This window comes from Cyanistes caeruleus, chromosome 10 (genome assembly GCF_971803275.1).
Source record: "Cyanistes caeruleus chromosome 10, bCyaCae1.hap1.1, whole genome shotgun sequence".
Classification (NCBI taxonomy): Eukaryota; Metazoa; Chordata; class Aves; order Passeriformes; family Paridae; genus Cyanistes; species Cyanistes caeruleus.
In genome coordinates, this window is record NC_141710.1 from 24,372,719 (window position 1) to 24,399,351 (window position 26,633).

Below are 26,633 nucleotides of genomic sequence, written 5' to 3' on the forward strand. Positions count from 1 at the left end.
CAGCCTGCTGGGCTCTGTGTGAAGTGAGGCTGGATGGAAGGTCCCATCTCAATGGATCTTCTCTTTGAGACCATTCCTGAGCAAGGAGAATTCACAGCAGGACAAGGAATAAATGCTTGTGCAGTGATGGACAGTTCTGGCGCTGTTGCTCCCATCATGGCAGAGAAGGAAAGATCAGGACTAAAGAATCTTCCTGCCCCTCTGGCCAAGGACACACACAGAGGTGCCTCCTCCAGGCCTCTGCACCATCACTACCTGTGCCTTTTTGGCAGAGCTGTATTATCCCATTCTAGCCCTGTTTCTTTAGAGAATTTGGGGCACAGGGGGCAGTGATAACTGGAGGAAACCTCACCACATTGTGAGTTATGATAAAAGCTGCCACAGTGAGTGGCGGGGTGCAGCTCAGATCATAGATCACAGGTACTGAGTCAGAAGACAAACTGAATAGGTCACCTGCCTTGAATGCAAGGCAATGAAAAGTGCCTTTCTTCCCAAGAACACGGCCCAACATTTCCTTCCAAACACAAACAGGACACACGGGATGGGCTGCTCTGCCCGCAGGGTCAGAAAGGCAGAGAGGCAGAGGAAGAAAGCAAGCGGGGGCAGGGAAATGTGTGAGGAGGAAGATCCTGAGGGAGCTTGCAGGAAATTCGTGTTGCTCTCTGCGTCGGGTGCCTGTGATGGTTCAGGGTACCGCAGAGAGGATTTTCAGCACCTGGTGAGGCTCGGGTTGGGGTCGTGAGAGGAATGAAAGTTTTCAGACCCCAGGCGGAGCTGAGCGACCACGGGGCTGAGGGCAGAGGGCAGCGGGCAGCCTCACACAGCGCCCTGCTGCTCCCGAGAGCTGGCTCCGAGCGAGCATCCGTGAGTCCGTGTGGGAGTGCCGGAGGGCAGAGCATCCCCGTCCCGCATCCCCTCATCCCTGTCCCGCATCCCCTCATCCCCGTCCCGCATCCCCGCATCCCCGCATCCCCGCATCCCCGTCCCGCATCCCCGTCCCGCATCCCCGCATCCTGCCGGAGCACGGATCAGCGATCCGAGCATTCAGCCCGCGTGCGAGCCCTGGAGCAGCTCGGGATTTACGGGAATGACATCCTCGGTGACATCAGCTCGCGGCGCCGGCATTGGGCTCCGGTGCCGGCTCGGAGGTGGGGCTTGGCGGGGACCCCGCTCCGGCTGCCGCTCCGGCCGGGGGAGCGCCCCGGCTGCCCCCGGCTGCTCCCGCTGCAGCCGGGAGAGAGCGCTGGCCGAGCCCCGCGGCTCTCCGCGATGTCTGTCCGAGCTTCCAGAGCCCGAACAGCCACAGCCCGAGCTGCCACAGCCCGAGCTGCCACAGCCCGAGCTGCCACAGCCCGAACAGCCACAGCCCGAGCTGCCACAGCCCTGCCTGCCAGCCCAGCCCCTGAGTGCGGCAGTGCTCGCCATCCGCCGGGGGCACTGCCACCGGGACACCCGAGCGCCCCAGCTCACCATCCGCCAGCACCGGAACCATCCCGAAGAATTAATTCCATTTATTTCAGCACCTTCGCTACTTCATTGTTTGGCTTTTTGAGAGCGGGAGTTCTGGTCATTAGGGGTGCTGCCACCTGAATATTTCTTCATCAGATGCCACAAAAGAGAGTCTAGGAAAACAAAGAAACTTGGGATGTGGAGCTGACAGTTCTGGTTTCAGCTGGTGAGAACTTGCAGAATCAGTGAGAAGGCAAGTGAAAGAAAAAAATGCCCAGGACAATGTCGGTAACTCCTGGTAATTTGTCACTCAATGGGACGAGCTTCTTCACTGAGAATCACAGCATTGTGGACAAACCCAGTGAGCAGAGAACCTGGAATGTCTTTCTGTTCTGCTTGACTTTTGCCATTGCACTCCCAGCCCTTCTGGGCAGTATTTATTCATTAGTTTCCCTGCTGAAACTGCAGAACAAAACCACGCTTTCGATGATTGTGACCTCTTTGGCAGCAGATGATCTGATCAGCATCGTCCCAGTGATTATTTTCATGCTCATGCAGTGGTCAAGGGAAGCCCTCCCCCAGCCTCTGTGCACCACCTCAGCGTTTATGTATTTATTCCAGGGCATTTCTAGCAACCTGAAAGGGTCTTTTATAGTTTCTTACAACTTCTACACTCTCAACACGACCGGGACCCTGAGCTGCAGCTCCTCCGAGCGCCGTGTGAGCGTGGTATGGGCCATCCTCACCACCTGGACCGTCGCTTTGCTGATGAGCATTTTGCCTCTCTGTGGCTGGGGCAGGTACATCCCCACGTCCTGGGGCTGCTTTGCCGACTGTGCCAGTTCCTACGTCCTGTTTGTGTTGGCTGTGTACTCGCTGTGTTTCTCCCTCCTGGCAGTGCTGGCTGTTCCCCTGACACTGCGGCTGCTGTGCTCAGGTGAGCCCCGGCCGCCTCACCCCGAGCACCTGCGGGGCTCCCCAGGCTTCATCTCCCCCGGGACACCGTGGGGCTGCGGGGCTGCTGCCCCTCCGCCGCCACTGCTGGAGCCCGGGGACAAAGCCCTGCAGCCTTTCCAAAACTCGGAGGCAGTTTTTGGGAAAGGCGTGGCTGAGAGCAGCGCACAGAGCAGGAGCTTCACGGTGGGCTTTGCCCAGAAACGATTCTCGCTGATCCTGGCACTGACCAAAGTCCTTCTCTGGCTCCCAATGATGGTAAATTCTCAGATGGCTTCACTTTCCAATACTCACTTACATTTCAGTGGGATGTCACCTCTGGGCCATGGATTGAAGCAGAGGAACAGTGGCCATTGCAGTGGTTCCTCACAGTGCAGTTGTGCCAGCAGAAGTCCTCTCCTGCAGGTCTGTGTCACTGCATGAGTTTAACTGGTGCCAGTGGGTTTGGCAGAGCCTGGTTCAGTGCTCTGACACTCTCATCACATCATTCATGTCACTGTGAACACCGTGGGCTGTAAGGTCCCCCTTTGCTGCTGCCTGCTGTGGGACAGGGCTGGCTCAGCATTCTGGGGCTGGGAATTGAGTAAGGGCCTCTCTGTCCTGTCCTTTGAGATACATCCTTTGGGTTAAAAAATGGGAGTTTGGTAGAAAAATGGAGTTTGGTTGCACCTTTGTAAATGCTGCAGTGCTGGGGCAGGAGGGAGTGCTGTGGTGTGCATGTGAGTGTGTTTGGGAGCAGGAACCTGAGAAAGGGATGTGTTGGGAACAGAGAACACGGCTCTGGGGCAGGTACCCCTGCCCTTGGGCATGGGAGGCTGGGGCTCCTCGGTACCACATGGCACTGGCTGGCACTGGGAGCTGTTCAATGGTGCTCAGCAGCCCTGTTTAGCTTCAGGGAGGGGTTTTCTGAGAAATGCAGCATGAGGGGAGAGCAGTCAGCATGTTTCCCCTGCTGTCTGTTAGAGCCAGAATTGTCCTAAGCAAACACTAATGACAATCTGTGTTATTATTGTTACAGTGGTGTCGTATTCATGGCGAGATGTTCTCTTTGTTCCTGGAAGCATCTCATGCGTCCAAAGTGATTTAAATTTCCAAATGCTCTGCCTTTCAGATACAGATGGCTGTCCAGTACATGACTGGGCTGCAGAGCCTTTCTTTGGAGACACTGAGCTTCCTGCTGACCGTGCTGGCTGCCATGGTCACCCCGGTGTTTGTCCTGTCCCAGCACTGGCTCCACCTGCCCTGCGGCTGCATCATCAATTGCAGGAGGAGCTCCTATGCAGTGTCTTCACAAGATGCCACAAGTAAGTGTGGAAGGGTTGCCTTGGTGTAACAGGCTGCCAGACCTTCCCTGGTAACCTTCTTGGCATCTTGGAGAGCCCTGTTTTACCTTGGGCTTTATGTAGGCTGGAGGAACAGAGCGGCTCAGGTGGAAGGGACTCACAGGGATCATCTGGTCTCAATGGCAAATGTTAAGCGCTAAATATTTCTGAGGATGTGGGAATTGCTTCCCATTCTCTGGAGTGAAAATCCTCTACCACCAGTGGACAAATTCCTGACATTCCCTGCTTGTTCAGGGAGAAAGAACTCCTGAACCTTAGAGAAAAGCCATCCTCAGTGCATGGCTTTCACTCGCTTTATACACATTATCCAAGTGCAGAATGGCTTGTGCTGCCCCTGCTGCCCTTTTAGCCACTTTCCCAGAGAGAACGACTGCAGTTCATCTAGAAGGCAGTTCCTTCTCAGAAGTCTTTCTTCTCAACAATTCACTTTTTTTATGGAGGGAAAGTTGCTTGTTTCCAGCAGGAGCTGGATAATTTGTTCCATGTTTTAGCATGTCATTTGCATGGTGTTTGTAATCTCACTTTTCTTTTTGGTCTCAACTCCTAACACAGTTTCTTTCCTTCCTGCTTAGCTAAGCGCAGTGGTTTTGAGTTCAAGCTGTCATTCCAGCAGGGCTATGGAATCTACAGGATATCCCAGGAGAGCCCTCCCCACCACAGCAGCGATGGCAAATCCTCATCTCACCACAGCCTGGTGAGCCCTGACTGCGAGGAGCGGGGGCCTGGCAGAGGCACCGGGATCCCACCCTTGGCACTGGGACACGGCTCCCAGAACAGCCTGGGGGGCACTGGGACAGCTCCTGGAGGGCCAGGGGCCTGCCAGGGCCAGGAAGGCACAAAGTGTGACCCCTCAGCATTCCCTGAAGGACCAGAGTGGAGGCTGTTCCACGAGGAGAGCCACACACCGGAGCTCTCGGACTGGGAGTGGTGCCGGAGCAAATCCGAGAGGAACCCTCGTCAGGTAAAGTAGGAATTTATTCTTTTCTGATAATAACAGTTTCCTTATGAAGTAAGATTGATTTTTACTGACATTGAGACTTCTATTAGCCCTATTTTTTAGTAAAACTTATGACACTGTATAATGTTTAGTAATCACAGACCTATTTGCAGGTCCTGATTCTGCAATAATTTCTCGTTGTCGTCTTAATCATGGGCTTTTCTTGTTTTTGTGCATCTGCATGATTCGTGTATGGTGAGAAGTAGGTATGAATTATGTTACTTTATCTTAATGAATAGGAAGTTTCTCTCCAAAAGATGACATTTTCCCAAGAATTTCACTGGGGAATTCAGTGGCCCTTGGGCATTACAGTAGGGGGCAGTGGGGTAAGAGCTCACATGAAGTCCATGAGACAGGAGCTCCAGAAGGCTTCAGGCTGGAAGGGATCTCTGGAAGTCACCTAATCCAACCTCCTGCTGCAAGCAGGGTGAATTCAGAGCCAGATCAGCTCGTGCTCAGCCTTTGCATACACACATAGGGGATGGATAAGATGCATTTTTTATTCAGGTACAAGAATCTGATAAACACAAGTTTATCATCTGATCCACAGGAGGAATCTGGCTGATATTTCAAATGTGACCAATCACCCCCTTCATAAAAGCCCAATGCTCACTCTGTTGCAGTGTGCAGAGATGAATTCCTGCACTTGGGGGCAAAAGGAAGTGATGACTCAGCCTGGTTTTAATCTACCAGTTCTTGCCAAGGCCTCATGGGCTATGTACAGCTTGGTTAATAAAATCACAGTATCAGGTTCATAACTGTGACTCTCCTTGCAGGAGTTTCCAGACCATGTTTAAAAAACCAAAGTAATTCCTTCCCTGTGTCCTGTGGTGCCAGTTCAGGTATGAGAAGCTCTTTGGGAGCAGCTGGCAGTGACTGCCTGGGGTGTTTTATGTGCCCTGGGGCCTCATATGGCACTTTTGGACATACTCTTCCCTTCTTGCTTTACAAAGAATCACAACTCATGCACTTCTGACACCTTCCCAGGTATAAGCCAGTGCCAGGCACTAAAGCTCCTATGGGGTAAAAGTTCCAGGCTCTGGAGTCACAGCTCTGCCTGGTTCTGGCATTGAGCAGGAGCTGCCAGAGCTTCACAGCTGACATTTGCTTTGCAGCTGGGAAAGGGCAGAGTGTGAAACCCCTGCAAACTTTGAAAAAATTACTTTAATGCATTGCTCAGGTTTATGTTGGATGAAAGATCAATTTGGGTCACACATTAATAACTTGAAAACCACCTCCTTTATTCATCCTGTCTGTAAGTTCCAAAGTCTAAGAAAAATCACTCTTTTCTCATCACTCTGCATTTCCCACATGTGTTAAAGAAGGAGACTCCCCCTGGCATTGATTGGCCACATCCTTCTGCAGGAAATCCAGGGGTTCTTGTGAGAGTCCATAAACACAGGGGTTCCTACTGGAGTGCTGCTGATTTTCTCCTCAGGAGGAGAAGCTGTGGGAACTGACAGCAGGAGGGAGAGCAGCCATCCCCATGGATGTGGCATCAGGACAGGGCCTGGGATGCCTTGGTGTCCTCTGGAAACTGTGGGCTTGGGGATGGCACTTCCTTGGGGTGACAGTAATGACTGTGGAGCTGGTTGTCTCTTCATTGGCCATTCTGTGAGTAAAGAGTCACTCCATCAGAGTGTTTTCTCTGGAATAAAAGTGGCATGAGAGAATGGGGCAGCAGGTTTTATTGAATACATGATAGGATGGCTGTAATGGAGAGGGAGAGAGAAAATTGTACTTGCCATTTCTAACTCCTGCTCAGCTGCATTTTTGAAAAATACCTTTAACATCTCATAAAATCCCCATGTATCTCCCTCCCTAAAGAGATTGAGTGTAAATATGTCATGTCTTATTTTGTCTATGCTTCAGTGCCCTCAGGCAACAGAAATCTCTCAGGCTGGCAGTTTGTTCCAGGCTTGCTGATTATTTTTCTCTACCTCATCTGTGGGTTGCCTCAAGAAAAGTCTTTGAAGAGACTCTGCACAGAACCTATTTATGTGCCCTGCAAGGAGAGACAGGGGGAGGCTGTGCAAGTGACTTTACTGAGGAGGAGCCAGCACAGGCAGGAGTATTTTAACATGATAAATACAAAGCTTCTCACTCGCTGCAGGGAAGTTGTGAACATTCCCTTAAACACCAGGCACAGCACAGAAGCTGAGTTAGGAATGGCCTTGAAAGTTCTCATTGCTTCCCACTGGCTCCTGGGAATCTGCACCCCTGCTGATGTGCTGAGCCCTTCCCATCAGGGCTCTTCCTGCTCAGGTGGTTGGAACTTGTTCCTGATTTCCAAAGAGGTTCCTGTGGCTGGAAAATCTGTGTAACATTTCACCTTCATCTTCTCGCTTTGCTCCCACAGCCGTGTGTACTCTGTGTGATGCTGGCTCCCTGCTGCAGTTCCACTGCCAACAGCAGCAGAATAGTGAGGAATAGTGAGAGTAGGAACATTTGCCCAGGGGGGCGAGGCTGGACAGAGCTCCCATTCCTCACCTCGAATGCTCTGTTGCACCTCCTGGTGCTGACTGATACAAATCCAGGTCTGTCTGTGTCGTGCAGGCCAATGGCAAGTGCTGGGTTCAGGCCATCTGAGGTGAGCTTGTCTCCTCCTGTCACACCACCTTGGCTCTACTTTTACTGCAGTCAGCCTCAGAAAAGGCAAATCATTGCAGTAATTAATTTCACTGCAGCTAATTTGTGTTTTTAGGGAAGGAGAAGACTAAGCCTCTATTTTAAAACAAACAGAAAACTCATTGTCTCTGGAAAGAAAAAGCCAGGATCCTTACTGGAAACATGCTAAAAATAGACCTTTTCATCTCGAGCTGTGTTTGACCAAATAATTAGGAAAGCAAACTCCTCAGAGCTGTTTTAGATTGCTGGTTTTCTGTTTGGGAGGGCAGCGTGGCCCTGGCAGTGGGAGCAGACCTGGCAGAACCCGTGTGTGCTCTTGGTGCTGCCCCGTGCAGAGCTGTCCCAGGGAGGAGGAGCAGGCTCCAGTCCATGTGTGCCTCACTGGGACACTGCTGGCACACCTATCTGCCAATTCCAGGGCCTGGGAATTGTGAGGGAGAGTCTGAAAGTGCCTTGTGCTTGAGTTTGTCAGCAGACACTGTAGAACCAGCTGGGATGGTGTCCTGGTGTCCCACTCAGCCCCCAGCCCGTGGTCTGACCATTTCCAAATGGAAATCTGCCTGTCAGAGCCTGTTCCAGCTGCTGTGGGACTCAGACACATCCAGGCCTTCCCTATGGACAACATCCTCCTCGGTGAATCCAGCCCAGACCCTGCTCAGGCAGCAGGAACAGGACAAGGAACCTGGTCCTGAGCTTTTGCCTCATGGCAGCCACAGCTGCTTCTTGTCCTCTGGCAGCTCTGGAAGGTGGATGCATAATTAAATAATGAGGGGATTTGCTTGATCGATTCTGCAGAGATTTCTCTGCTCAGAATGCATCAGCATTCCGTGAGGAACAAGGAAATTTGTGATTTATTTCACTGGCATTTTTTTTGTCTTTGCTTTTAAAAGATGCCTGTGCTGGTACATGGAGTTCTCCAGTGAAATCCCTGTCCCAGATTCCAACAGCCAGAACATTGTCCAGGCACAGTGGGCAGGGGCTGCATGGGGGGATGCCCTGAGGTGGGAAATCCTCTCCACAAACAGTGGAACTTGGTGAGGGAAGGGCTGGGAGTTGAAGGCAAGGAGCTGAACTGCAGGGAACCGTGGGAGGGGGAGACAAAACAATTCACAGGATGTACCAGTAGAGTCTGGTTTGCTGCTGGATTCCTTGTTATTGCCATGGATGTGGCATGAGAAGCAGAACTGGGTATTTAATCGTGGTATCAAGGACAAGACAAAGGTCACTTTCTGTTCTCATTATTAATAATTTATACTGCAAGTAATTTCAGTAATAATCAGTGTTACCTGGCTGTATCTAAACCCATGATAAATGCATTTATCCCTCCCTTGGGGCCCATAACCATGGGTTTAGTCCCAGCACTTGTATGCACTGTGCTCCCCAGAGCACAGCATTGTGGTTTACAGTGACAAATGGATTCAGAAAGAGGTAAAGGTGTCTGGAATTGAACATTTCCACAGGAGCTGTTCTAGTGGGAAATGACAGCATTCAGTATCTCCCTGGTTAGTGACTGGGCAGTGACAGAGCAGACTTGATGGATCTTTTTCACTTTAACAGTAAATACTGATTTCTCAAGAGAAAACTTGAGAAGACTTTCAGAAAAAGGCACTAAGTGGTTGGGAAATGTCTCATTCTCCAGACCTGGAGCGTTCATTCCAGCAAGTGGAGATTGCTCATTCTCCCCCCAGGTGCCTCATGTTCAGTCTGACAAATCAAAGAGTTTGATTAAACAGGACATAACCTCGCAGTGCTGGAATCAGCTTTTATTTAAACTCTGTTTTTCATATTCTGTAGATTTCACAGTGAGTCACAGTCACTTGGGATTTCATACAATAAGGAGTATAATAACACAAAAACCTTCTCACTACTCTTTCAAGTCATAAATACCAGGTGTCTAAAATTCTGTAAGGAAGAGGCAGTAAGAGTTAACAAGCTGAGCACACTTGGCTGATTTCTGCAGGGTTTTGGGGTGAGGCTGAGCACTAACAGCACTTGTTCCCCGCAGCGCGCAGCCGGGGCCCTGGCCGTGCCTCTGTGCGCCTTCCAGGGCACCGTGTCCCTGCAGGCCCCCGGCGGCAAAACGCTCTCCTTGTCCACCTACGAGGTGAGCTCCCAGGGGCAGAAAATAACCCCCACGTCCAAGAAAATCGAGGTGTACCGCTCCAAAAGCGTCGGGCACGAGCCGAGCCCGGGGGAGCCTCGGGACGCGTTCGCTGACACGAGCGTTAAGATTCACCTGGAGGTGCTGGAGATCTGTGACAACGAAGAGGCCCTGGACACCGTGTCCATCATCAGCAACATCAGCCAGTCCTCCACGCAGCCACGGTCACCATCCCTGCGCTACTCCCGCAAGGAGAACAGGTTCGTGTGCTGTGAGCTGGGGGAAAGTGCCTCCTACTCCCTGCTCATCCCCTCGCACAGCCCCGGCAGCGACTTCAGCATCTCCATCCCCGACACGGTCGAGGCTCATCGGCGGAACAGCCAAAAGCAGCACTCGGCCAGGGCTGGGTACCAGGAGGAGATACAGCTGCTGAACAAAGCCTACAGAGAGCGGGAGGAGCAGGGCAGCGGCAGCTAAAAGGTGTTTAATCCACACCCTCAACTGCTCTGACAGCCAGTGCTCCCCTCGCCTCGAGTCACCCGGGCAAATACAACAGCAGCTACTTTTTTCTATCATACAATTTTATTTGGGTGCAGCGGTGAATCAATTCAAACTCTTAATGCTGTATCAAGGGGATAACAAATACTCAAGTGCTTTACAGCTTTCCATGGTGGATTTTAAGTTATTTATTTATATACCTATTTATTTGAGGAACATGTGTGTCTACAGAGAATCAAATAAAGTCTTACATCCCAGCTTTGGTGTTTATTGGCACTGGGTGGCATGCCTGCAGGAGCCTGTGGAAATGAGGGAGCAGCTCCAAAGGTGGGAAGGTACAGCAGTTTTGATTCACTTGCAGTTCTTGTCAACATCTAAATCCACATAATACCATAAGTACTTTAATAACACCTGGACATCACTTAAAGCTCATTGGCTGCTCTTTGTTTCATGGATTAAATCTCTCTTCTTGTTGATTAGGCCTGAAAGTAGAGCAAAGATCATACTTCGCATACTACATTCATAAAACGATAAGAAAACGATACAAATTCCCCATTCTGTTACACACCGGCCGGTCGGGGACTGGAGCCCGCACCCTGCGGGGCGCGTCAGTGCGAGGACTCGAACCCGGGTCCCACAGGCTCGGGTTAGGCCGGGCCGGGACTCGAACCCAGGTCTCTGAGCGCTGCGGGCGGGCGGGCGGAAGCGCGGCTGCGGATGAGGCGGGCGGTGGCGGCGGATGAGGCGGGCGGTGGCGGCGGATGAGGCGGGGCCGCGCCGGGCCGAGCCGTGCCGGGCCGGGCTGAGCCGGCAGCTCCGCGCCGGCAGCCGCGGCCATGAGCTACGAGCAGCGCCGCGACTGGGGCCGCGGCCGCGGCCGGGGCCGGGGCGGTGATGGCGGCTCTGCCTCCGCCGCCTCCTCCTCGGCGGGCGGGCCCGGCGGGCGGGGACGGCACCCCGGGCACCTGAAGGGCCGCGAGATCGGGCTGTGGTACGCCCGCAAGCAGGGCCAGAAGAGCCGGGACGCCGACCGGCAGCAGGTGAGGGACGCGGGGACGCGCTCGGGGGCGGGGGTGTGTGCCCGTGCGCCCTGCAGCTGCCCCTGGGCCAAAGCGCAGGTTTCTGGTGGTGCCGGGGAGCCCGGCAGGCTCGGGCACACACACCCCTGCTAACGCAGTTTGTGCACGGCTGGGGACGCTGATGGACGCTGTGCTCCCTGCCCTAGAGAGCTGTCGTGCGCATGGACGAGCGCAGGGAAGAGCAAATCGTGCAGCTGCTGAATTCTGTCCAGACTAAAAACGACAAAGAGCAAGAAGCCATGTCCTGGTGGTCCGGGGATGAAGAAGGGTAAAGAGATATAATTACCGGTTCTTTTGTTTGTATTGAATTGCACAACCTTTCCATAAGCTGGCAGGAAGATGTGTCAGAAGTTATTTACCTTTATTGAGTGTATTGACTCAACAAATGTACTCCAGTATTTCCACATGTATTGTCGCACTGAGACAATGAGATGGTTGTAGTCATTGCTGTAAAACTCTTTCATTATTGCTGAGTTTGGGGTGTTAAATTTCTACTCAAACTCATAAAACTTTTAACTCATCTCAGGGCCTATGACAGTAGATATATGGGATTTTTCAGTTCCCTTGGCTTCTGGAATTACTCTTCCAGAGGTGACTTTTTGCTTCTGTTTTCAGGTATTGTGCAGTCTTGGGACATTTGTGCAGTGTCTGAAGCAGGGTCTGTTCTGGACTCATTAAAGATTTTCAGGAACAGCTGGAATAGGCCAGTGTGCTGAAACGAGGGGGTTTGGCCTCCATTTGCTGAGGGATCCAGTTAGGGGGCAGTGGATTAAGCAGTAATTCTCTGATGATGTTTTGTTGCTTTGTAACTTCATTTGGTACAAAAGAATGTGTTGTTTTTTAGATCCTGATGTCAGGTTTTTGGTGGTTGGTAGTCTGAGACTTTAATGTAGTTTGGTTTAATGTAGTTTAATGGCTTTCATTTCATTTCATAATGGTTTAATGGCTTTCACTGTAGTGACAGACCCAGAGCATCTGTGGCTCCCCTGGGTCCCTGGCAGTGCCCAAGGCCAGGTTGGATATTGGGGTTTGGAGCCCCTGGGCCAGTGGGAGGTGTCCCTGCCATAGCAGGGGGACACTGGAGGGGCTTTAAGGTCCTTCCAACCCAAACCATTCCATCATTCTCTGTTGCCATGCACTGTTGGTTCATTAACTGCTGGATTAACCTGCGCCCTGCATGTGGCCAGGCACCACTGGGGGAATCTGAGGTTCTTGTTCTGTGATTCCAGCCCTGCTCCAGAACAGCCTGCCAAAGTGAAACCACATGCTGTAAAAGCTCCTGTGAGACAGAGACCAGCCTGGGAAAAAACATCCCTGGATCTGGATGTGGAATATCTATGTGAAAAAACCGAGCAGGATGCTGATTTAGATGAGCAACTTAAAGAAGACTTAATGAAGAAGAGATCTGATCCCAGATATATTGAAATGCAGGTACTTCACCCTGTATTAAGTTGAAAACTTTTCATTGGATTTTTTTAAATTAAGCTAACCTGAAAATGTAATATTTTGCAATTTACTAGAAAGTTGTCCTGGTGTTACTTTTGCTAAAAAATATCTCTAGAATTTGTAAAATTCATACTTAGTAATAGAACAGTGATTAGAAATGGGAAATTACAAATTTCAGAAACAGTTAGAATCTGAAATTTGAGGCTGACATGTTGTTTCATTGGGTGGGTTTCTCTCTTTTTTATGGATTGTGTCCCTGCAGTTGTGTCTGAAACTGAAATCACAGCACTGGGCTTTGAAGGAATGGCCTTCAAAACAGAGCAGAGGTTTTGTTTTAAATAGCCGCAGACAGAAAATTGTTTTACCCTGAACACCAGCTCTCTTTTCCATACCAGGCCCTGCTCTTAACCTGTTTATACTTACCTTATCGTGTACTGAACTCTTGGGCTGAAATATTTTTTCTAAATTGAACAAAACTGAAACCACACATGGAATTAAAGTTATTTCCCATGGGCCTGTGTTTATACAAGTGCTGCTGAGCAGTTTGTCATTATTCTGCAGTTTAGAGGTGAAATCTATCCTATTGCTTCAGTGCTGAAAAGGTGTTTAAAGAGAAACATTTTTTTCTTTTTCCCCAGAGATTCCGAGAGAAGCTCCCCTCATACGGGATGAAAGAGGTGAGTGTGTTGAAAGAGAGACTTGGTGGTGCTGTGCTCCAGAGCAGGGGAAAGCAGCTGTGTGCCCTGTGACAGGCAGCAAGCCTTGGTGGCCTTCAGGAAGGGGAGAAGCCTCCCAGATTCCCACCCTGAGAGGGATTTCTATCCAGCCAGTGCCAGGAGCTCTCTGACCGTGATACGGGGCTCAGTGCAGCGTTCTCATGGGAACATAACTGGCAATATCAGGGGAATACATGGCTGCTACATACAGCTCATAACAGGTCTTCTTTTTCTGCCAGTTAATCTTCTAGAAGGTTCCTGGTTACTCAGATTGTTATGCTTTCTTCTGTGTATAAAATTGTGCCCTTTGTTGAACAGTTAGCCACTTTAGAATTGAATATAATGCAAATTAAGCTTTTTTAGCTTTAACCACAGAATTAATGGGTGCACTGCTGGCCCTCAGTGCCTTTAGTTTTCCAGCCACAGGATAAGGTCAGTGACAGTAGGGGCTGTTATTAATTGGTGTTAATTCTTAGGCTGATATCCCCTGGAAGCAGTAGAAATGGAGTATTCTGATGTTTGCTTTAGCAGTCTCAGTGGGTGATTAGCGAGCTCCTTCCTACAGTTCCTCTATTTGCCATCATGTCCCTTCTTTTAGCATTTGTTTCTTAAAATAGTCATACTCCCCTTAACAGTCCTTGGGGTGGGGAGAAGGAGGCTGGGAAACTGTTCCTGTTGGTACAAGAAATGTTAAAATATTGTGCTGAAAACCTTTAGTTTGTGCAGGCTTGGAGTCCAACAGGGCAAACTCTTATGTTCAGTCTCCAATGATCTGCAGGAACCGAGCAGGAAGAAGAAAGGTTAAAAATGTATTTCAGGCTTTCATTTTAGTCCTTTCACGTTTACATACAGGATCTAAAGTATTTAAAGCTATTGTTGAGGTTGGGTATGCTTTAAACCCTAACATGGGGAGTGCAAATGTGCAGAAATTACTTCTGTGAGGTTTAAACTAAACTTTTTTGTAGCATTACAAGAAGCATCTGAGCATTTTTTGAGCTGCTGATACTTTGCTCATGAGTTCATCCCACTGGTGCAGAGGATTCTTAAGATTGTCTACGATCTGTTTGCAAGGGCAGCACAGTAATTGCCGTGTCTTTGTGTGGGCCAGGAGCTGGTGAAGCTGATCAACAGCAACCGCGTGACGGTGATCAGCGGTGAGACGGGCTGCGGGAAAACCACGCAGGTGACCCAGTTCATCCTGGACGATCACATTGAGCGTGGCCTGGGCTCCACCTGCAGGATCGTGTGCACCCAGCCCCGCAGGATCAGCGCCATCTCTGTGAGTGCCCCTTCCCAGTGCTCGGCTTTGTCCCCAGTCTGCTGCAAAGAGCCAGTCTGTCAGTGTGCCCTGCTCCGATATTCACGAGATGTCCGTCCGCAAAGCACTGGCACTGCAGCCTCCTCCTTCCCTCACTCTAGCTCATGGGTTCTATCTGTGATTTTAATGGATTTGGGCAGTGCAAATGGCAGTTAAGATGAAAACTAATGTTGTATCAGGGCCTGGAGAGGTGTGTTAATGAGCAGGAAAGAATCTGGCCTTCAAGTGCTCAGCAGTTGCTCTCCCTGATAGTTCAGTGTCAGAGCTCACCCTGCTGAAAGGGGAGTGTGCTGCTAATGCCCCTGTCCCTGAGTTGCTGCTCTCAGGGGAGGAGAAAAGGTGCTTTTCAAGGCATTTCTTTGTTATTTACAGACCATCTCAGTTCCAGGTATTGATGAACAGCTCAGCTGAAGATCAGCCTGATTTTCTTTCTCCCCCTCAGGTGGCTGAGAGAGTGGCTGCTGAGAGGGCTGAGGGCTGTGGCAATGGCAGGAGCACGGGGTACCAGATCCGCCTGCAGAGGTGAGCAGCTCGTGGCAAGGGCCTGCTGTTAGCCCAAGGAGACAATTAAAAAAGTAGTTCTAAAGAGAAATAACTGTTTTCCTGCTGATATTTCTCCCTGAAGGAATTCCTTTGAGGAAGGAATGAGGTTTCTGAATTTTAGGAAAAGGTTTGAGTGCAGTTACTGTGTTTTGTGCCCTGTGTGACAGTGACTGGCCTAAGTTAGGCTGTTTCTAATAAATCCTGTTTTCAACTCTTCTACAAGGTTCTGCTGTGGGCAGAAATAAAACTGATGTCCCTAATCAATGAATTTCAAGGAAAAGTGAAAATGCTGAAGGGGAGAATGCTCCAAACCATATTTCTATGGAAAGCTGTGTATTTGCTGTACATATTTATGCATCAATCCTCTGGGACCATGTAATAGGTGCAGCAACAGCAGCTTGCACAGGAAAAGCTTTCACGTTTGTAGTCGGCTATAACTGAAAAATCTGAAGTGGTACCACCACACCAGAACCCTACTGTTGAAGCAAAACTGCTGGTGAGAGGGGAGCTCAGCCCTCGCAGCATTTTAATTGGAGTCATAGAATGTGTCTGCTGTGTGTGTGAGTGCCCTCTGTGCTGAGCTTGGAGAGCTGCAGCAGGTGGGGATCTGCACCTCAGCGTGCAGGAGATGGCAAAGGGTGCCTGGGCCTCTCCCTGCTCCATTCCCCACCCACAAAAGTGATGCAGCAGTGGCCTCATTCCTTGTTCCTGCCCTTGTGCTGTGAGTGAGGCACATCTGCATCATGTCTGCAGTGGCACCTGCAGCTGGGGTTCAAGGTTCTAAAGTAGTTTGTTAAATACGGAAGAGAACTGAGGAGTTCTTATTGTGTCTCTTTCAGTCGGTTGCCAAGGAAACAAGGTTCAATTTTGTACTGTACCACGGGAATTGTCCTGCAGTGGCTCCAGTCAGATAAGTAAGAGCTCCTGTTTAATGAGACACTGAATGCAATTATGAAATGAGTCCTGAGCTGTTCCAGTCATGGCTCTGCCTTTTATTTTTCCTAAAAGCAAAAGTTTAACTTCTGCCTCTTCTATTTTAGGCACTTGTCCAGCATCAGTCATGTAGTTCTTGATGAAATCCATGAAAGAAATCTTCAATCAGATGTTTTAATGAGTATTATTAAAGATCTTCTGAATATTCGACTGGATCTGAAAGTTATACTGATGAGTGCTACTTTAAATGCAGAGAAGTTTTCTGAGTACTTTGGTAGGTGAAGTACTTCCTAGAAATATTCATCTTCAGTAATTTAGGCTCCTACAGTATAGTGTAGTTCTCGAATTATATAATTGATTTGTATCAAAAGAAGAAACTACTTCAGTTTTACAAATATCTGCCAGCTGCTGGAGATGCAGTTTTATCTCATTACAACCCAATATTGCTTCTGGTTTTGCATTTCAGACACTTCATGGAAACAGAATCCACAGAGTGTTTTCCTAGTGAATATTTACCATGTTTTAGCATTCTTGCTCTGAGTGGGCAAGCAGATTAAACTTTGAGTCGTTCAGTCTCCCAGCTTTTTCCAGTAGCTGGAAGCAGTTGAACATTCTGCTGTGCAGAATACTGCTTGCTGCTGCCTGTGCTTTTTTTATTCAGCAGCCTTGTTTGGGGGTGAATTTGACATCTTCCCTGACAATTGGAAATGTCCTGTAGACATGGCAGCTATATTGCAGAAATAGTGAGGAATGTTTATTGCTTCTGTTCTTTCCATGCAGTATGTCATCAGTAGTTTTAAAACCGAGTTCTGCCTCCCTCCACAGACCATTGCCCAATGATTCACATCCCTGGATTTACCTTCCCAGTCGTGGAATATCTGCTTGAAGATGTCATTGAGAAGTTGAGGCAAGTGTTTTTTCTGAACATCATTTCAGAGAGTGTTTAGGGGGGGTTTGGCTTAGTTTACGTGAAGAATTGCCTTTATTTTTCAACAGAAAACCTTCTAAGAGGGTCTTGATTAGTAACTACAGGTGGCACACAGCTACCTGGGAATGTTGGCTTGAGGGAGAGAGCAATTTTGCTTGCTGTGGTGAAATTTCAGGTCTCCAAATCAAATTAGTCTTTCTTGCCTTTCACTTTTTTCCCCTACATGTTCTCATGCTTACTAGGATTGGTCCCTGCTTTTGTAAGATTTCTGTCAGAAGAGGAACTGAACCGTTCTTACACATGGTGTAGCTCAAGCACAGCTTATTGTCCATGGTTTGGAGAGCTGTGCAGCTGCTTTAATTCCCTCAGTTTCAAATGGAATTGTGTTTGCTCCTCCTGTGTAAAGGTACACCCCAGAGAAGATGGATCGCCGGACGCACTGGAGGAAGGGCTTCATGCAGGGCCACGTGAGCAGGCCAGAGAAGGAGGAGAAGGAGGAGATCTACAGGCAGCAGTGGCCAGGCTACCTAAGGCAGCTGCAGGGCAGGTTGGGCCCAAGTTTCTCTTCTGCTTTCAGTTTTCAGTCAGCTCTGAAGTGAGAATAACAAATTAGTGCTATATTATGTTTCTGGGCTTTAATAATAGTGGCTGCTGTGGAAAATGGTGATGGAATTGCCTGTACAGTTTGCTGACAGCCAGTGAAGTGCTTTAGAGACAGCAGGATTAGCTCCCTTTGCCTCTGAGTTGTTCAGGTTAAATTTCAGTTCATTACCCAAATACAAATTGTCAGTCCCTGGCTCATCGATGAGGAGAGAGGCCGTGTTCAAAGATAGTTCAGTCATGACATGGAAATTCTTCAAGTGTTCTGAACTGACAATGATCACACTGAGCTAACTGTGGAGGAGACTTTGGAGGAGCAGGAATTGCTCAGAGAACTGAGCTGGTTGGAGGTGGGTTGATGGCTGGGTGGCTCACTCAGAGCCAGGCAGCAGGAGCAGGAGCCCTGGCTTTGCAAGGGACCAGTGCCTGTGCTTTCCCTGCCACAGGTATTCAGCAAGTACAATCGATGCCCTGGAGATGATGGATGATGACAAGGTGGACCTGGACCTTGTAGCAGCACTGATCAGACACATCGTGCTGGAAGAGGAGGTACAGTGGGACTGAGCTGGGGACACTGACTTTGGCTGGTCACACAGAAAGAAGGGAAATTCTTGGTTGCTCTTCTAAGTAAGTGAACAGCTTTGAATTACTCTTACATTCAAATAAATACAGGCAGGTAGCTCTTCTATAGAAAAAAACCCTTGATAGACTGTTCCAGGCTGGGTCAGTGAGGTTTCAGATCTCACATGCCCACCATGTATCAATGTGCAAGGAGCTGGCTGTCTGCAGTGTGTGATGTGTTCTGACCTCTCTTCCCTTCACTGCCTCTTTTCTCCATAGGATGGTGCAATTCTGGTGTTTCTGCCTGGCTGGGATAACATCAGCACTTTGCATGAGATCTTGATGTCTCAAGTCATGTTTAAGTCAGGTAAAACCCAAACTCTGTGGGTGTTCTGGCAGTGGCACTGGGGGCAGACTCCTGCATGGGGTGGCTGCAATTGCACTGGATTAATTTTTTCCCTTGTCTCCTCTCCAAAGTGTTCAGCAGTTTTTGTGTGTCTGTGGTATCTTTCCTCTGCTAACAACAACTCATTTTTCTCAGTGTGGGAATGGCAATTGGAAAAACAATCTGACATGCATCTTCTTCCTCTTGTCCTTTCCTGTTGCTGGGAGAACTCCCATCCAAAACTAAACTCCATTCTGTGTGTGCTGCCTCTGCACTTCATCCTTGAGCAGCTTCCCCTGCTTTGCTGATAGTTCCCTTCAGTCCTGTTGATTTGAGAAGCCTTCTTGCAGACTCTCAAGTACTCTGTGCCTGTGTGACACACTTTAACTTGTACTTTTGCATCTCTCACATTTCCATCTCACCTTAGCTGGGCTCTTGGCTGTTCAGATGGTGCCTTGCACTGTGCTTGCATGCATTCCATAGATGCAGAATTCCAGTTTATTGAAAGATTGAGTGTCAGTTTGTGTATTAAACTTGACCAATTATTAAATAACTTCAGTATTGAAAAAGGAAGTCTAAATTGCTATACATAACTTCATATATTTTCTTGAACTCATCATGTCATAGCATCATAAAAAAGGCCTTTATACCTTTCTACTTTAGAATTTGCTATTATGCTACAAATACCTGTGATCTCAGAGCAAGAAGCAGTAGCCTGACTTGCAGCCTATTTTCTCTGTTCTTCATAATTGATTTAATAGATTTTCCTGTAAAATTGGAAGTTTCTGTGCTTACACCATATCTTTTACTGATTTTTAACTTTCAGATAGGTTTATTATCATACCTTTGCATTCACTGATGCCTACTGTTAACCAGACTCAGGTATGCTTCTCTTTTATTGCAATATTTCACAACTACAAAAAAGAAAAAGAATGAAGCACATGTTTGGTTTTGGCAAAGACATAAATGGGCCCTGGATAATTACAGGTGTTCAAGAAGACCCTGCCAGGAGTGAGGAAAATCGTGATTGCAACCAATATTGCAGAGACCAGGTAAGTGCCTGCCTGTCCTGAGCCAGGAGGGCACACAGGAAGCTGTGTCTTTAACAAAAGAAATGGAAGTGATAAGTATAAACCCGTTTGATGTTCCCAAAAATATGTTTCTGTGTTTTATAACACTCTGTCTTTAGAAATATTTCTAGACTAAACAGAGTTTTCCTATAATTGTTTAAAACAATTCAACAAATACATTGTTTTGAACAATTAAACTACAGGAATGCTAAACAATTGCTAGAATGACTTGTACAGGATAATCTGAGCTGCCTGTCCTCTCTTCACAGTCCAAGCAGGGACTTCTGCCACACCAAAGAGAATAAATCAGCTCTTTCTTGAGCTGCTCACTAACATAGTTCTTAATGAAATTCCAAAGACAGATTTTTAATTGCTGACTGTTTGGGAGGGAATAAAGAGAGGCCAAACCCAGTCCTAGGTCACACTTGGAAAAAGTTGCTTTTTTTTTCCTCTTTTTTTTTCAACAGCATCACAATCGATGACGTGGTGTTTGTAATAGATGGGGGGAAGATAAAGGAGACTCACTTTGACACCCAGAACAACATCAGCACCATGGCAGCAGAGTGGGTCAGCAAAGCCAATGCCAAGCAGAGGAAGGGTCGAGCAGGAAGGTAGCAACAGTGGGGTGCTTAGGGAGGTTTGGGGATGTTGAGTTTCCAGCAGTGCTGAAGGTTCTTTATTATTTGCATGTGCCGGCACTTCTGCCTCCTGTTCCTGGGCAAGGAATGATTTCCTTCTCTTCCTAGGAAGCTGAATTGACTTGTGTTGTGTTTAACTCTAGAGTTTCCCTCCTATAGAAGAATATCCTGCATTTTATTTTAATTTTTTCACTGTTCTCACATCTGATTTATGAGGCTGATATAGTAAAGTAGAAATGATGTAAAAATTAATTTCTGTGTTCTCTATGCCTTTTTCCTGCTGATGGCTCTGTGTTTCAGAAGAGTGACATGGCTTTTACAATTGAATGCACTTCAGTTCTAATTCCTTGAGCAGTTTTGGGAAGCTCTTTGTAAGCAAACAGAACCATAATGTCACAGTTTCATAGGGGAAAGAAACCCCCAACAAGTGACCAAACCCCAAAGAATTGTTTCTTTAAATGATTGCAGAGTTCAGCCAGGCCACTGTTACCACTTGTACAATGGACTGCGTGCCAGCCTCCTGGATGATTATCAGCTACCAGAGATCCTGAGGACACCCTTGGAAGAGCTCTGCTTACAGATCAAGGTAAATGGAGGAATCTTCAAATATATTTATTATCTACTTTTCCATTGGGATAAGTGGTTGAGAGAGTAAGTTAATGCAACTGTGAGCTTAGGGTTGTTAAACCAAAATTCTATTACACCAGAAATGCAGTATATTTAGCCAATAATTACAGCACCTTTTGTAAATGCACGCTTGTATCTGGGTGCATCAAACCCAGGGAAAATAGAATTATCTGGTATCAATAAAAGGTGAAGTCCACTAACAAAAATTTGGGCTGTGCTGACCCCCAAATATCACATACCATTCAATCAGAGAATCTTCAGTGAGAATGCCAGTGAGTCAATTTATGTGATTTCTTAAGGAATTTTAATACAAAGTAGTTTTAGAACTGGTGTGAATTTCCCTTTTTGACAGTTTGCATTGAATTCCTTATGCAAGCAGAAGGAATGCCATGTATGTGTGAACTGAATGAAGAGTAGATCCTTCTGCTACAAATTTCATCACTAATACATTGTTTTTGTCCCAAGTTTTTAACTAAAGAAATTCCAACTCAAGCTGTGAATTACTCACCCTATTTCAATGAGTGTGGTTACTGCTGACCAATTATAGGCAACAGTCTTTTTCTCCGGTTGTTGTAGGCTTTTGTTGTGATTTTTCTTTCAGATCCTGAAGCTTGGTGGAATTGCCAATTTTCTTAGCAAACTGATGGACCCCCCATCTCGTGATGCTGTGATGTTGGCCATAAATCACCTCATGGAGCTGGTAGGGCATTGCTTCATGTGCAGGATTGTGTGTTCAGAGCTGTGGCACTGCGTGCTGCCAGGCAGCTCGGGCCATTGCAGCCCCTTGTCCTTCATGTCATTGTTCCCTTGGGTGCTGGGCAAGGAGAGGTTCACGGCACCTTAGTTCTGCTTGCTCCAGTGATAACTGTAGAAATGAGCTGTAGCCATAAATAGGAACATCTGGTTTGGATATTGGTGGGTGATATCCGTGTACCAGTGGCTTTTCTGAGGAAATCCTCCCCATTTCACATAGCATGTTTGTTCTTTCCTTTGTGCCCTTGTCGTGGCAGAATGCTCTGGACAGGCAGGAGGAGCTGACTCCCCTGGGTGTCCACCTGGCACGGCTGCCCGTGGAGCCACACATCGGGAAGATGATCCTGTTTGGAGCCTTGTTCTGCTGCCTGGACCCTGTGCTGACCATTGCAGCCAGCCTCAGCTTCAAGGACCCTTTTGTCATTCCTCTGGTAAAGTCTCACAGATGACAATTCCATGTAGGAGTTTAAGAATCTCAGGAGGATGCTGGGACTTAGTGAGGTGTTAGAGTTTAAGAGCACTTTCATTAATGTCATGGTAATTACATTTTTATTAGTGAGATTGCCCTTGCATACTATGAGTTAGCATTTTTCCTGTGGAGTATTGGAAATAATTATAATTTTCATGTGTTACATACAAAGTACTGCTGTACAGATGTAACTGAATTTGGAAAAGAAAACTGTCGTGTCAGTCTGGATATTATATAGGTTCTGATTTTTAGGGCAAAGAGAAAATCGCAGATGCAAGAAGAAAAGAACTGTCAAAGAACTCGAAGAGCGACCATCTGACTGTGGTGAATGCTTTCACTGTAAGCATGTTTTTGTGTGGGTTTTATTTATTTTCTACAATTTTAATTTGGATAATATAGATGATCCTAAGGGAGAAGCTGATTAGTTTTTGCTTTGTAGGCTTTTTTGTTTGGCTTCTAAGGAAACATAAAACCAAACTGATTTTCATCTAATTGGTGTTGCATAATCTTGTCTCCAGGCTCAGTAACCTGATTTCTGGTGGACAAGTCTGAAAAGGACAAAGGAAACATGGTGTTACAGTTACCTTGCTGCAGGTTGTGAATAAAGTTGTTCATTCTTGTCTTTCTGGGCTCGGCAAGAGGCTGAAGCCAACTTCAGAAGTGTTGGACATTGTGCTGTATTGTGTTGGGGTGAGGAGAGGAGGAAATAAATGGCCTGGAAAACACAGTTACTGCCCAGAACTGCTAATTACAACAAAGGGTGCTCTGGCAAACACAGCCAGGTGTCACTGCCCGCCAGGGAAAAAGCAAGGCTGTGATTCAATGTGTTGTGAAGTTGTGTTTTTCTGCACTGTGGTGTGTGCACATATACAGAGAGATGAAAGGATTTACTTTCTCCCTGGCAGGGAACCTGTTAGAGTTGTTTGTTGAACTCCAGTTTTCGGTGTCCCTGAGTTTGTAGTGTGTGTTCCCTTACAAACAAATGCCTTGGAACTGTGGTTCTCGTTCCTAGGGCTGGGAAGAGGCTCGGAGTTGTGGCTTCAGGAATGAGAAGGACTATTGCTGGGAATATTTCCTGTCCTCAAATACCATGCAGGTAAGAGCATCCTGCCAGGTTCAGGCAGGATTCCCGTGGGGAAGAGGCAGAGCCTTTGGCACAGCATCATTCTGGGACAATTTCTGTTGTTTCCTAGATGCTGCATAACATGAAAGGACAGTTTGCTGAGCATCTCCTTGCAGCTGGGTTTGTGAATAGCAGAAACCCCAAGGATCCCAAATCTAACACCAACTCAGGTAACCAAGGAGGGAAAGGAATTTATCCCAGCTGAAATCTCAGCTTGCAGAGCTGCCTCACTTATTTTGCTGTCTCCTGCAGGTAATGAGAAGCTGCTCAAAGCAGTCATCTGTGCTGGCCTCTATCCCAAAGTGGCAAAGATCCGGCCCAGCTTCAGCAAAAAGAGAAAAATGTGAGGGTTTGGTTTAATCTTGGATTGTATTCAGGGTGTTTTCTACGTGGATTAATTTGGCAAGGTGAAGCAGTGGCCTGAGTGCATGAATGAATCTCACTTTAGAGTTTGAGTCATGGTTGTGCATTACTTCCTTTGAGAAGGGTGGGATTGTTGATTTTTTAACATCTGGATTCTTGCGAACACCTGCAATAATTTGTGTGCCCTTACCATGCCATGGATAATGTTACAACATCTCAGAAGCACTGCTTGGAATGAGTTCAAACCCTGTCACTTCTGGTTATTTGGGAAGAGAGACCCCAGGGACCCCGCTCTGTTGATTTATCACTTCTTGTACTATCAGACTTTTTGTTGTTTTTTCTTTGAAGGGTGAAAGTTTGCACCAAGACAGATGGATCAGTTAATATCCATCCCAAATCGGTGAACGTGGAGGAAACTGAGTTCCATTACAACTGGCTCGTGTACCATTTGAAGATGAGGACCAGCAGCGTGAGTCAGGGCTATGCTTGTGGGATTTATTTATTATCCCTTTTTCAATGAGGTTGGATCAGAGTTCAGAGGGGATGAGAACAGCCTTTGTTCTGTGCCCTTCCTGTCCCGGGCCATTCCTTGTACACCCCATCAGATTATGTCCTTTGTGATACTGGGGGCATTGTACCACAAATAATGAACTTCTTTTGTTTACTTCTTGGGGTTTTTTTTTGAGGATTTGGGGTTTTTGAAGGTCTGGCAATAACAGGTGTAAATTCTTTTATTTTAGGTTTTTTTTTTTTTTTTTATTCCAATCCAATCTTAACACTTCTCGATATGCTGACATTTTTTCCTCTCATTGTTATGAAGCATCTGGTTTGATTTCACCACTGTGTGAAAGACTGGAAGACTTAAGACCATTTTTGCCCTTGTTCAGTCTGATTTCATGTAACTTCTTTTGAACTGAGTTGCTTCATGCATCTTCAGAATTTGTAACTGAGTAAGGAACTTCTGGAGTTCTGTAGGAGTCTCATTAAGGATTACTGAGGGCACTTGAGGCATTTTGAGGGTGATCAGACGATTCTGTTGTTGTGCAGATTTACCTGTATGACTGCACGGAGGTGTCTCCATACTGCCTCTTGTTCTTTGGAGGGGATATATCCATTCAGAAGGATAAGGACCAGGACACCATCGCTGTGGATGAGTGGATTGTTTTCCAGTCTCCAGAAAAAATAGCAAACTTGGTCAAGGTGACTGTTTCAAAATAATGTACCTGGAAAGCTCAGTGTAACATTGGTTCTGCTTATACACTTAATCTAAATTTGATATTCCTTTGTGCCTATTGATTCGTCACTCAGGGAGATGATGTTTGAAATGCACTCCTGGCGAGCAGTTCAAGCACACAAAGTAAACAAAAGAGATTTAATTTTGCTGAGAAGCTGTAGGATGACTTGGTCAATCCAGGAAATATCCACATGGATATGGATACATCAGAGTGGGGCTCCTCAGTTAATAGTAATGGGTTCCATAGAACTGTTTAATTTTAGATCCCTGAAATCATGCCTGACTCTTTTTTTAAAATTTATTTTTATTTTAAACCAGTCTTTTTAATCCTGAAATAGTCAGCTAAGTGCTGGGGGGGCTGTTAGAGGCATCACATCCAGAGTTGGTAGTCTCTCATCAAAGAGACTGGGTTTTGAGAGCCAGTGTTTGATCCTGAAAACAGCAATGTGGAAATGAACTGATGGGAGAGGAGCGGGTGTAAATGTCAGGAGAGCAGAGGGCCCGAGGCACTGGAACCTCTCTGTTGATGCTGTGTGTAGCTCTAACTGCCCATCTCTTTCCTTTTTCACAACACTTTCCAGAAATTGAGACAAGAACTTGATGATCTTCTACAAGAAAAAATAGAAAACCCCCATCCCGTGGACTGGAATGATATAAAATGCAGGGATACAGCAGTGCTGACAGCTATTATAGACTTAATCACCACGCAGGAGAACGAGGGCGTCAGGAACTTCGCGCCGCGGTTCCAGGGTGAGCGCTACAGCTGACGCACTTCACCCAGGCCAGCCCAGTCGCCTTCTTTTTTATAGCATTTCTTTAGCTAGAGGAACAACTTTTGTAGGGTAAGCTGGTAATCTCCTCATCCTGAGGGGCAGTTATGCGGAGCTAGTTGGCAGTATGTGCACGTGCATGTGTTCTGTGCTCGGTGTAGCTTTGTGAGGGAGAGAACGGCAGTTGTTGGGTGGTGTAAAGTTCTTGTCCTGTTGTAGTGTTTTCTTTGGGATTTTTACCCATCAGGTTACAAATATTAAAAACCACCTGCTAAAATACTGCTTAGTAATACCTAAACTGTTTTGGGGTTTTGTTTAATGGGGTGCGGTAATTATACTTGCTGTGTTATTCCAGCTGTGCAGCAGTCTGCTCACCAACACTTCCACAGAAGATAATTACAGCTTAATTAAACTAAACTTGAAAACACATGTTGAATTTGTATGGTGGGAGGAAACAATCTTCAGAAATTCTTCTCCTTTTCTGCATTTCATCCCATTCAATTAATCTTCCTTTGCTTTCTGTCCCCATCCATCATCACTACTGACTGAAATTACAGATTACAGAAAGCATGGTTAGATAAAAGTCATGTTGGTTATATGTTAAGGTTTCATTTAATTTGAGTTGTTTTTTTGGTTTTTTTTAAGAAGTTCATGTATGGGTTATAGTATTACATTAAGAATCTTTTTTTGCAAGTCTTATTTCAACTGTTCTCAATGTTTTGAATGTTGTTCTGTTTTGAATGATCTCCAGCTATGGAAGAATATTTGAATAACAAAGTTTGTTAAGGATTTTGAGGCTTATCCTTGAGAAAAAAAAGCCTGGAAATAGAACTTTTCTCCCTTCTTTGGTGTTTTGTTCATTTTTTTTTTCTTTGCAAAAATAACTTTAATCATCAGCAGGAGGATTTATGTGCTTTTTCTCGAAGAAAGCAGAGCAGCTCAGGTGAAACTTTTAAGTGGAAGTTACTGGCTGTGTTTTCCATTGGGTTAACAAGGGATGGAACGTGTCTAGCTCCTCACTGCCAGCTGCACAACACTAACACATCGTTTAACCCCCCTGCCCACCTCCAGCGACTGTTCCACCCTCAGGTGTTTTAAATGACGAGG

General features: G+C 47.0%; 2 protein-coding genes and 1 long non-coding RNA gene across 6 annotated transcripts; 2 read left to right on the plus strand and 1 right to left on the minus strand.

Moving 5' to 3' along the window:
• The first annotated feature begins 1,139 nt into the window (after positions 1-1,139).
• GPR149 (G protein-coupled receptor 149) lies at positions 1,140-10,227 on the plus strand. Of its 4 annotated transcripts, none has more exons than XM_086843908.1 (5): positions 1,140-1,350; positions 1,395-2,661; positions 3,515-3,707; positions 4,319-4,707; positions 9,377-10,227. In XM_086843908.1, exons 2-5 carry the CDS (start codon positions 1,720-1,722, stop codon positions 9,947-9,949), a joined length of 2,097 nt encoding a protein of 698 aa, XP_086700034.1. In that variant the 5' UTR covers positions 1,140-1,350; positions 1,395-1,719; the 3' UTR covers positions 9,950-10,227. The 4 variants fall into 4 exon arrangements, with proteins under 4 accessions (XP_086700034.1, XP_086700033.1, XP_023788495.2 ...); XM_086843906.1 differs by having other exon boundaries at positions 1,214-1,350; positions 1,395-2,808; XM_086843907.1 differs by having other exon boundaries at positions 1,151-2,808.
• LOC147651388 (uncharacterized) lies at positions 9,120-10,855 on the minus strand. The gene is made up of 2 exons (XR_015274491.1): positions 10,539-10,855; positions 9,120-10,452 (listed from the first exon to the last, which is right to left on the minus strand). It is a non-coding gene; the product is annotated as an uncharacterized LOC147651388 (long non-coding RNA).
• Positions 10,739-26,370, plus strand: DHX36 (DEAH-box helicase 36). The gene is made up of 25 exons (XM_086843900.1): positions 10,739-11,010; positions 11,196-11,317; positions 12,279-12,480; positions 13,134-13,172; positions 14,320-14,490; positions 14,972-15,051; positions 15,912-15,986; positions 16,113-16,279; positions 16,831-16,912; positions 17,340-17,480; positions 17,980-18,082; positions 18,374-18,461; positions 19,306-19,361; positions 19,467-19,531; positions 20,017-20,160; positions 20,656-20,773; positions 21,416-21,514; positions 21,825-21,998; positions 22,289-22,375; positions 23,049-23,132; positions 23,230-23,329; positions 23,412-23,502; positions 23,871-23,991; positions 24,570-24,722; positions 25,338-26,370. The coding sequence occupies exons 1-25, from the start codon at positions 10,807-10,809 to the stop codon at positions 25,521-25,523; spliced, it is 2,952 nt and encodes a 983-aa protein (XP_086700026.1). The 5' UTR covers positions 10,739-10,806; the 3' UTR covers positions 25,524-26,370.
• The last annotated feature ends 263 nt before the right edge of the window (positions 26,371-26,633 follow it).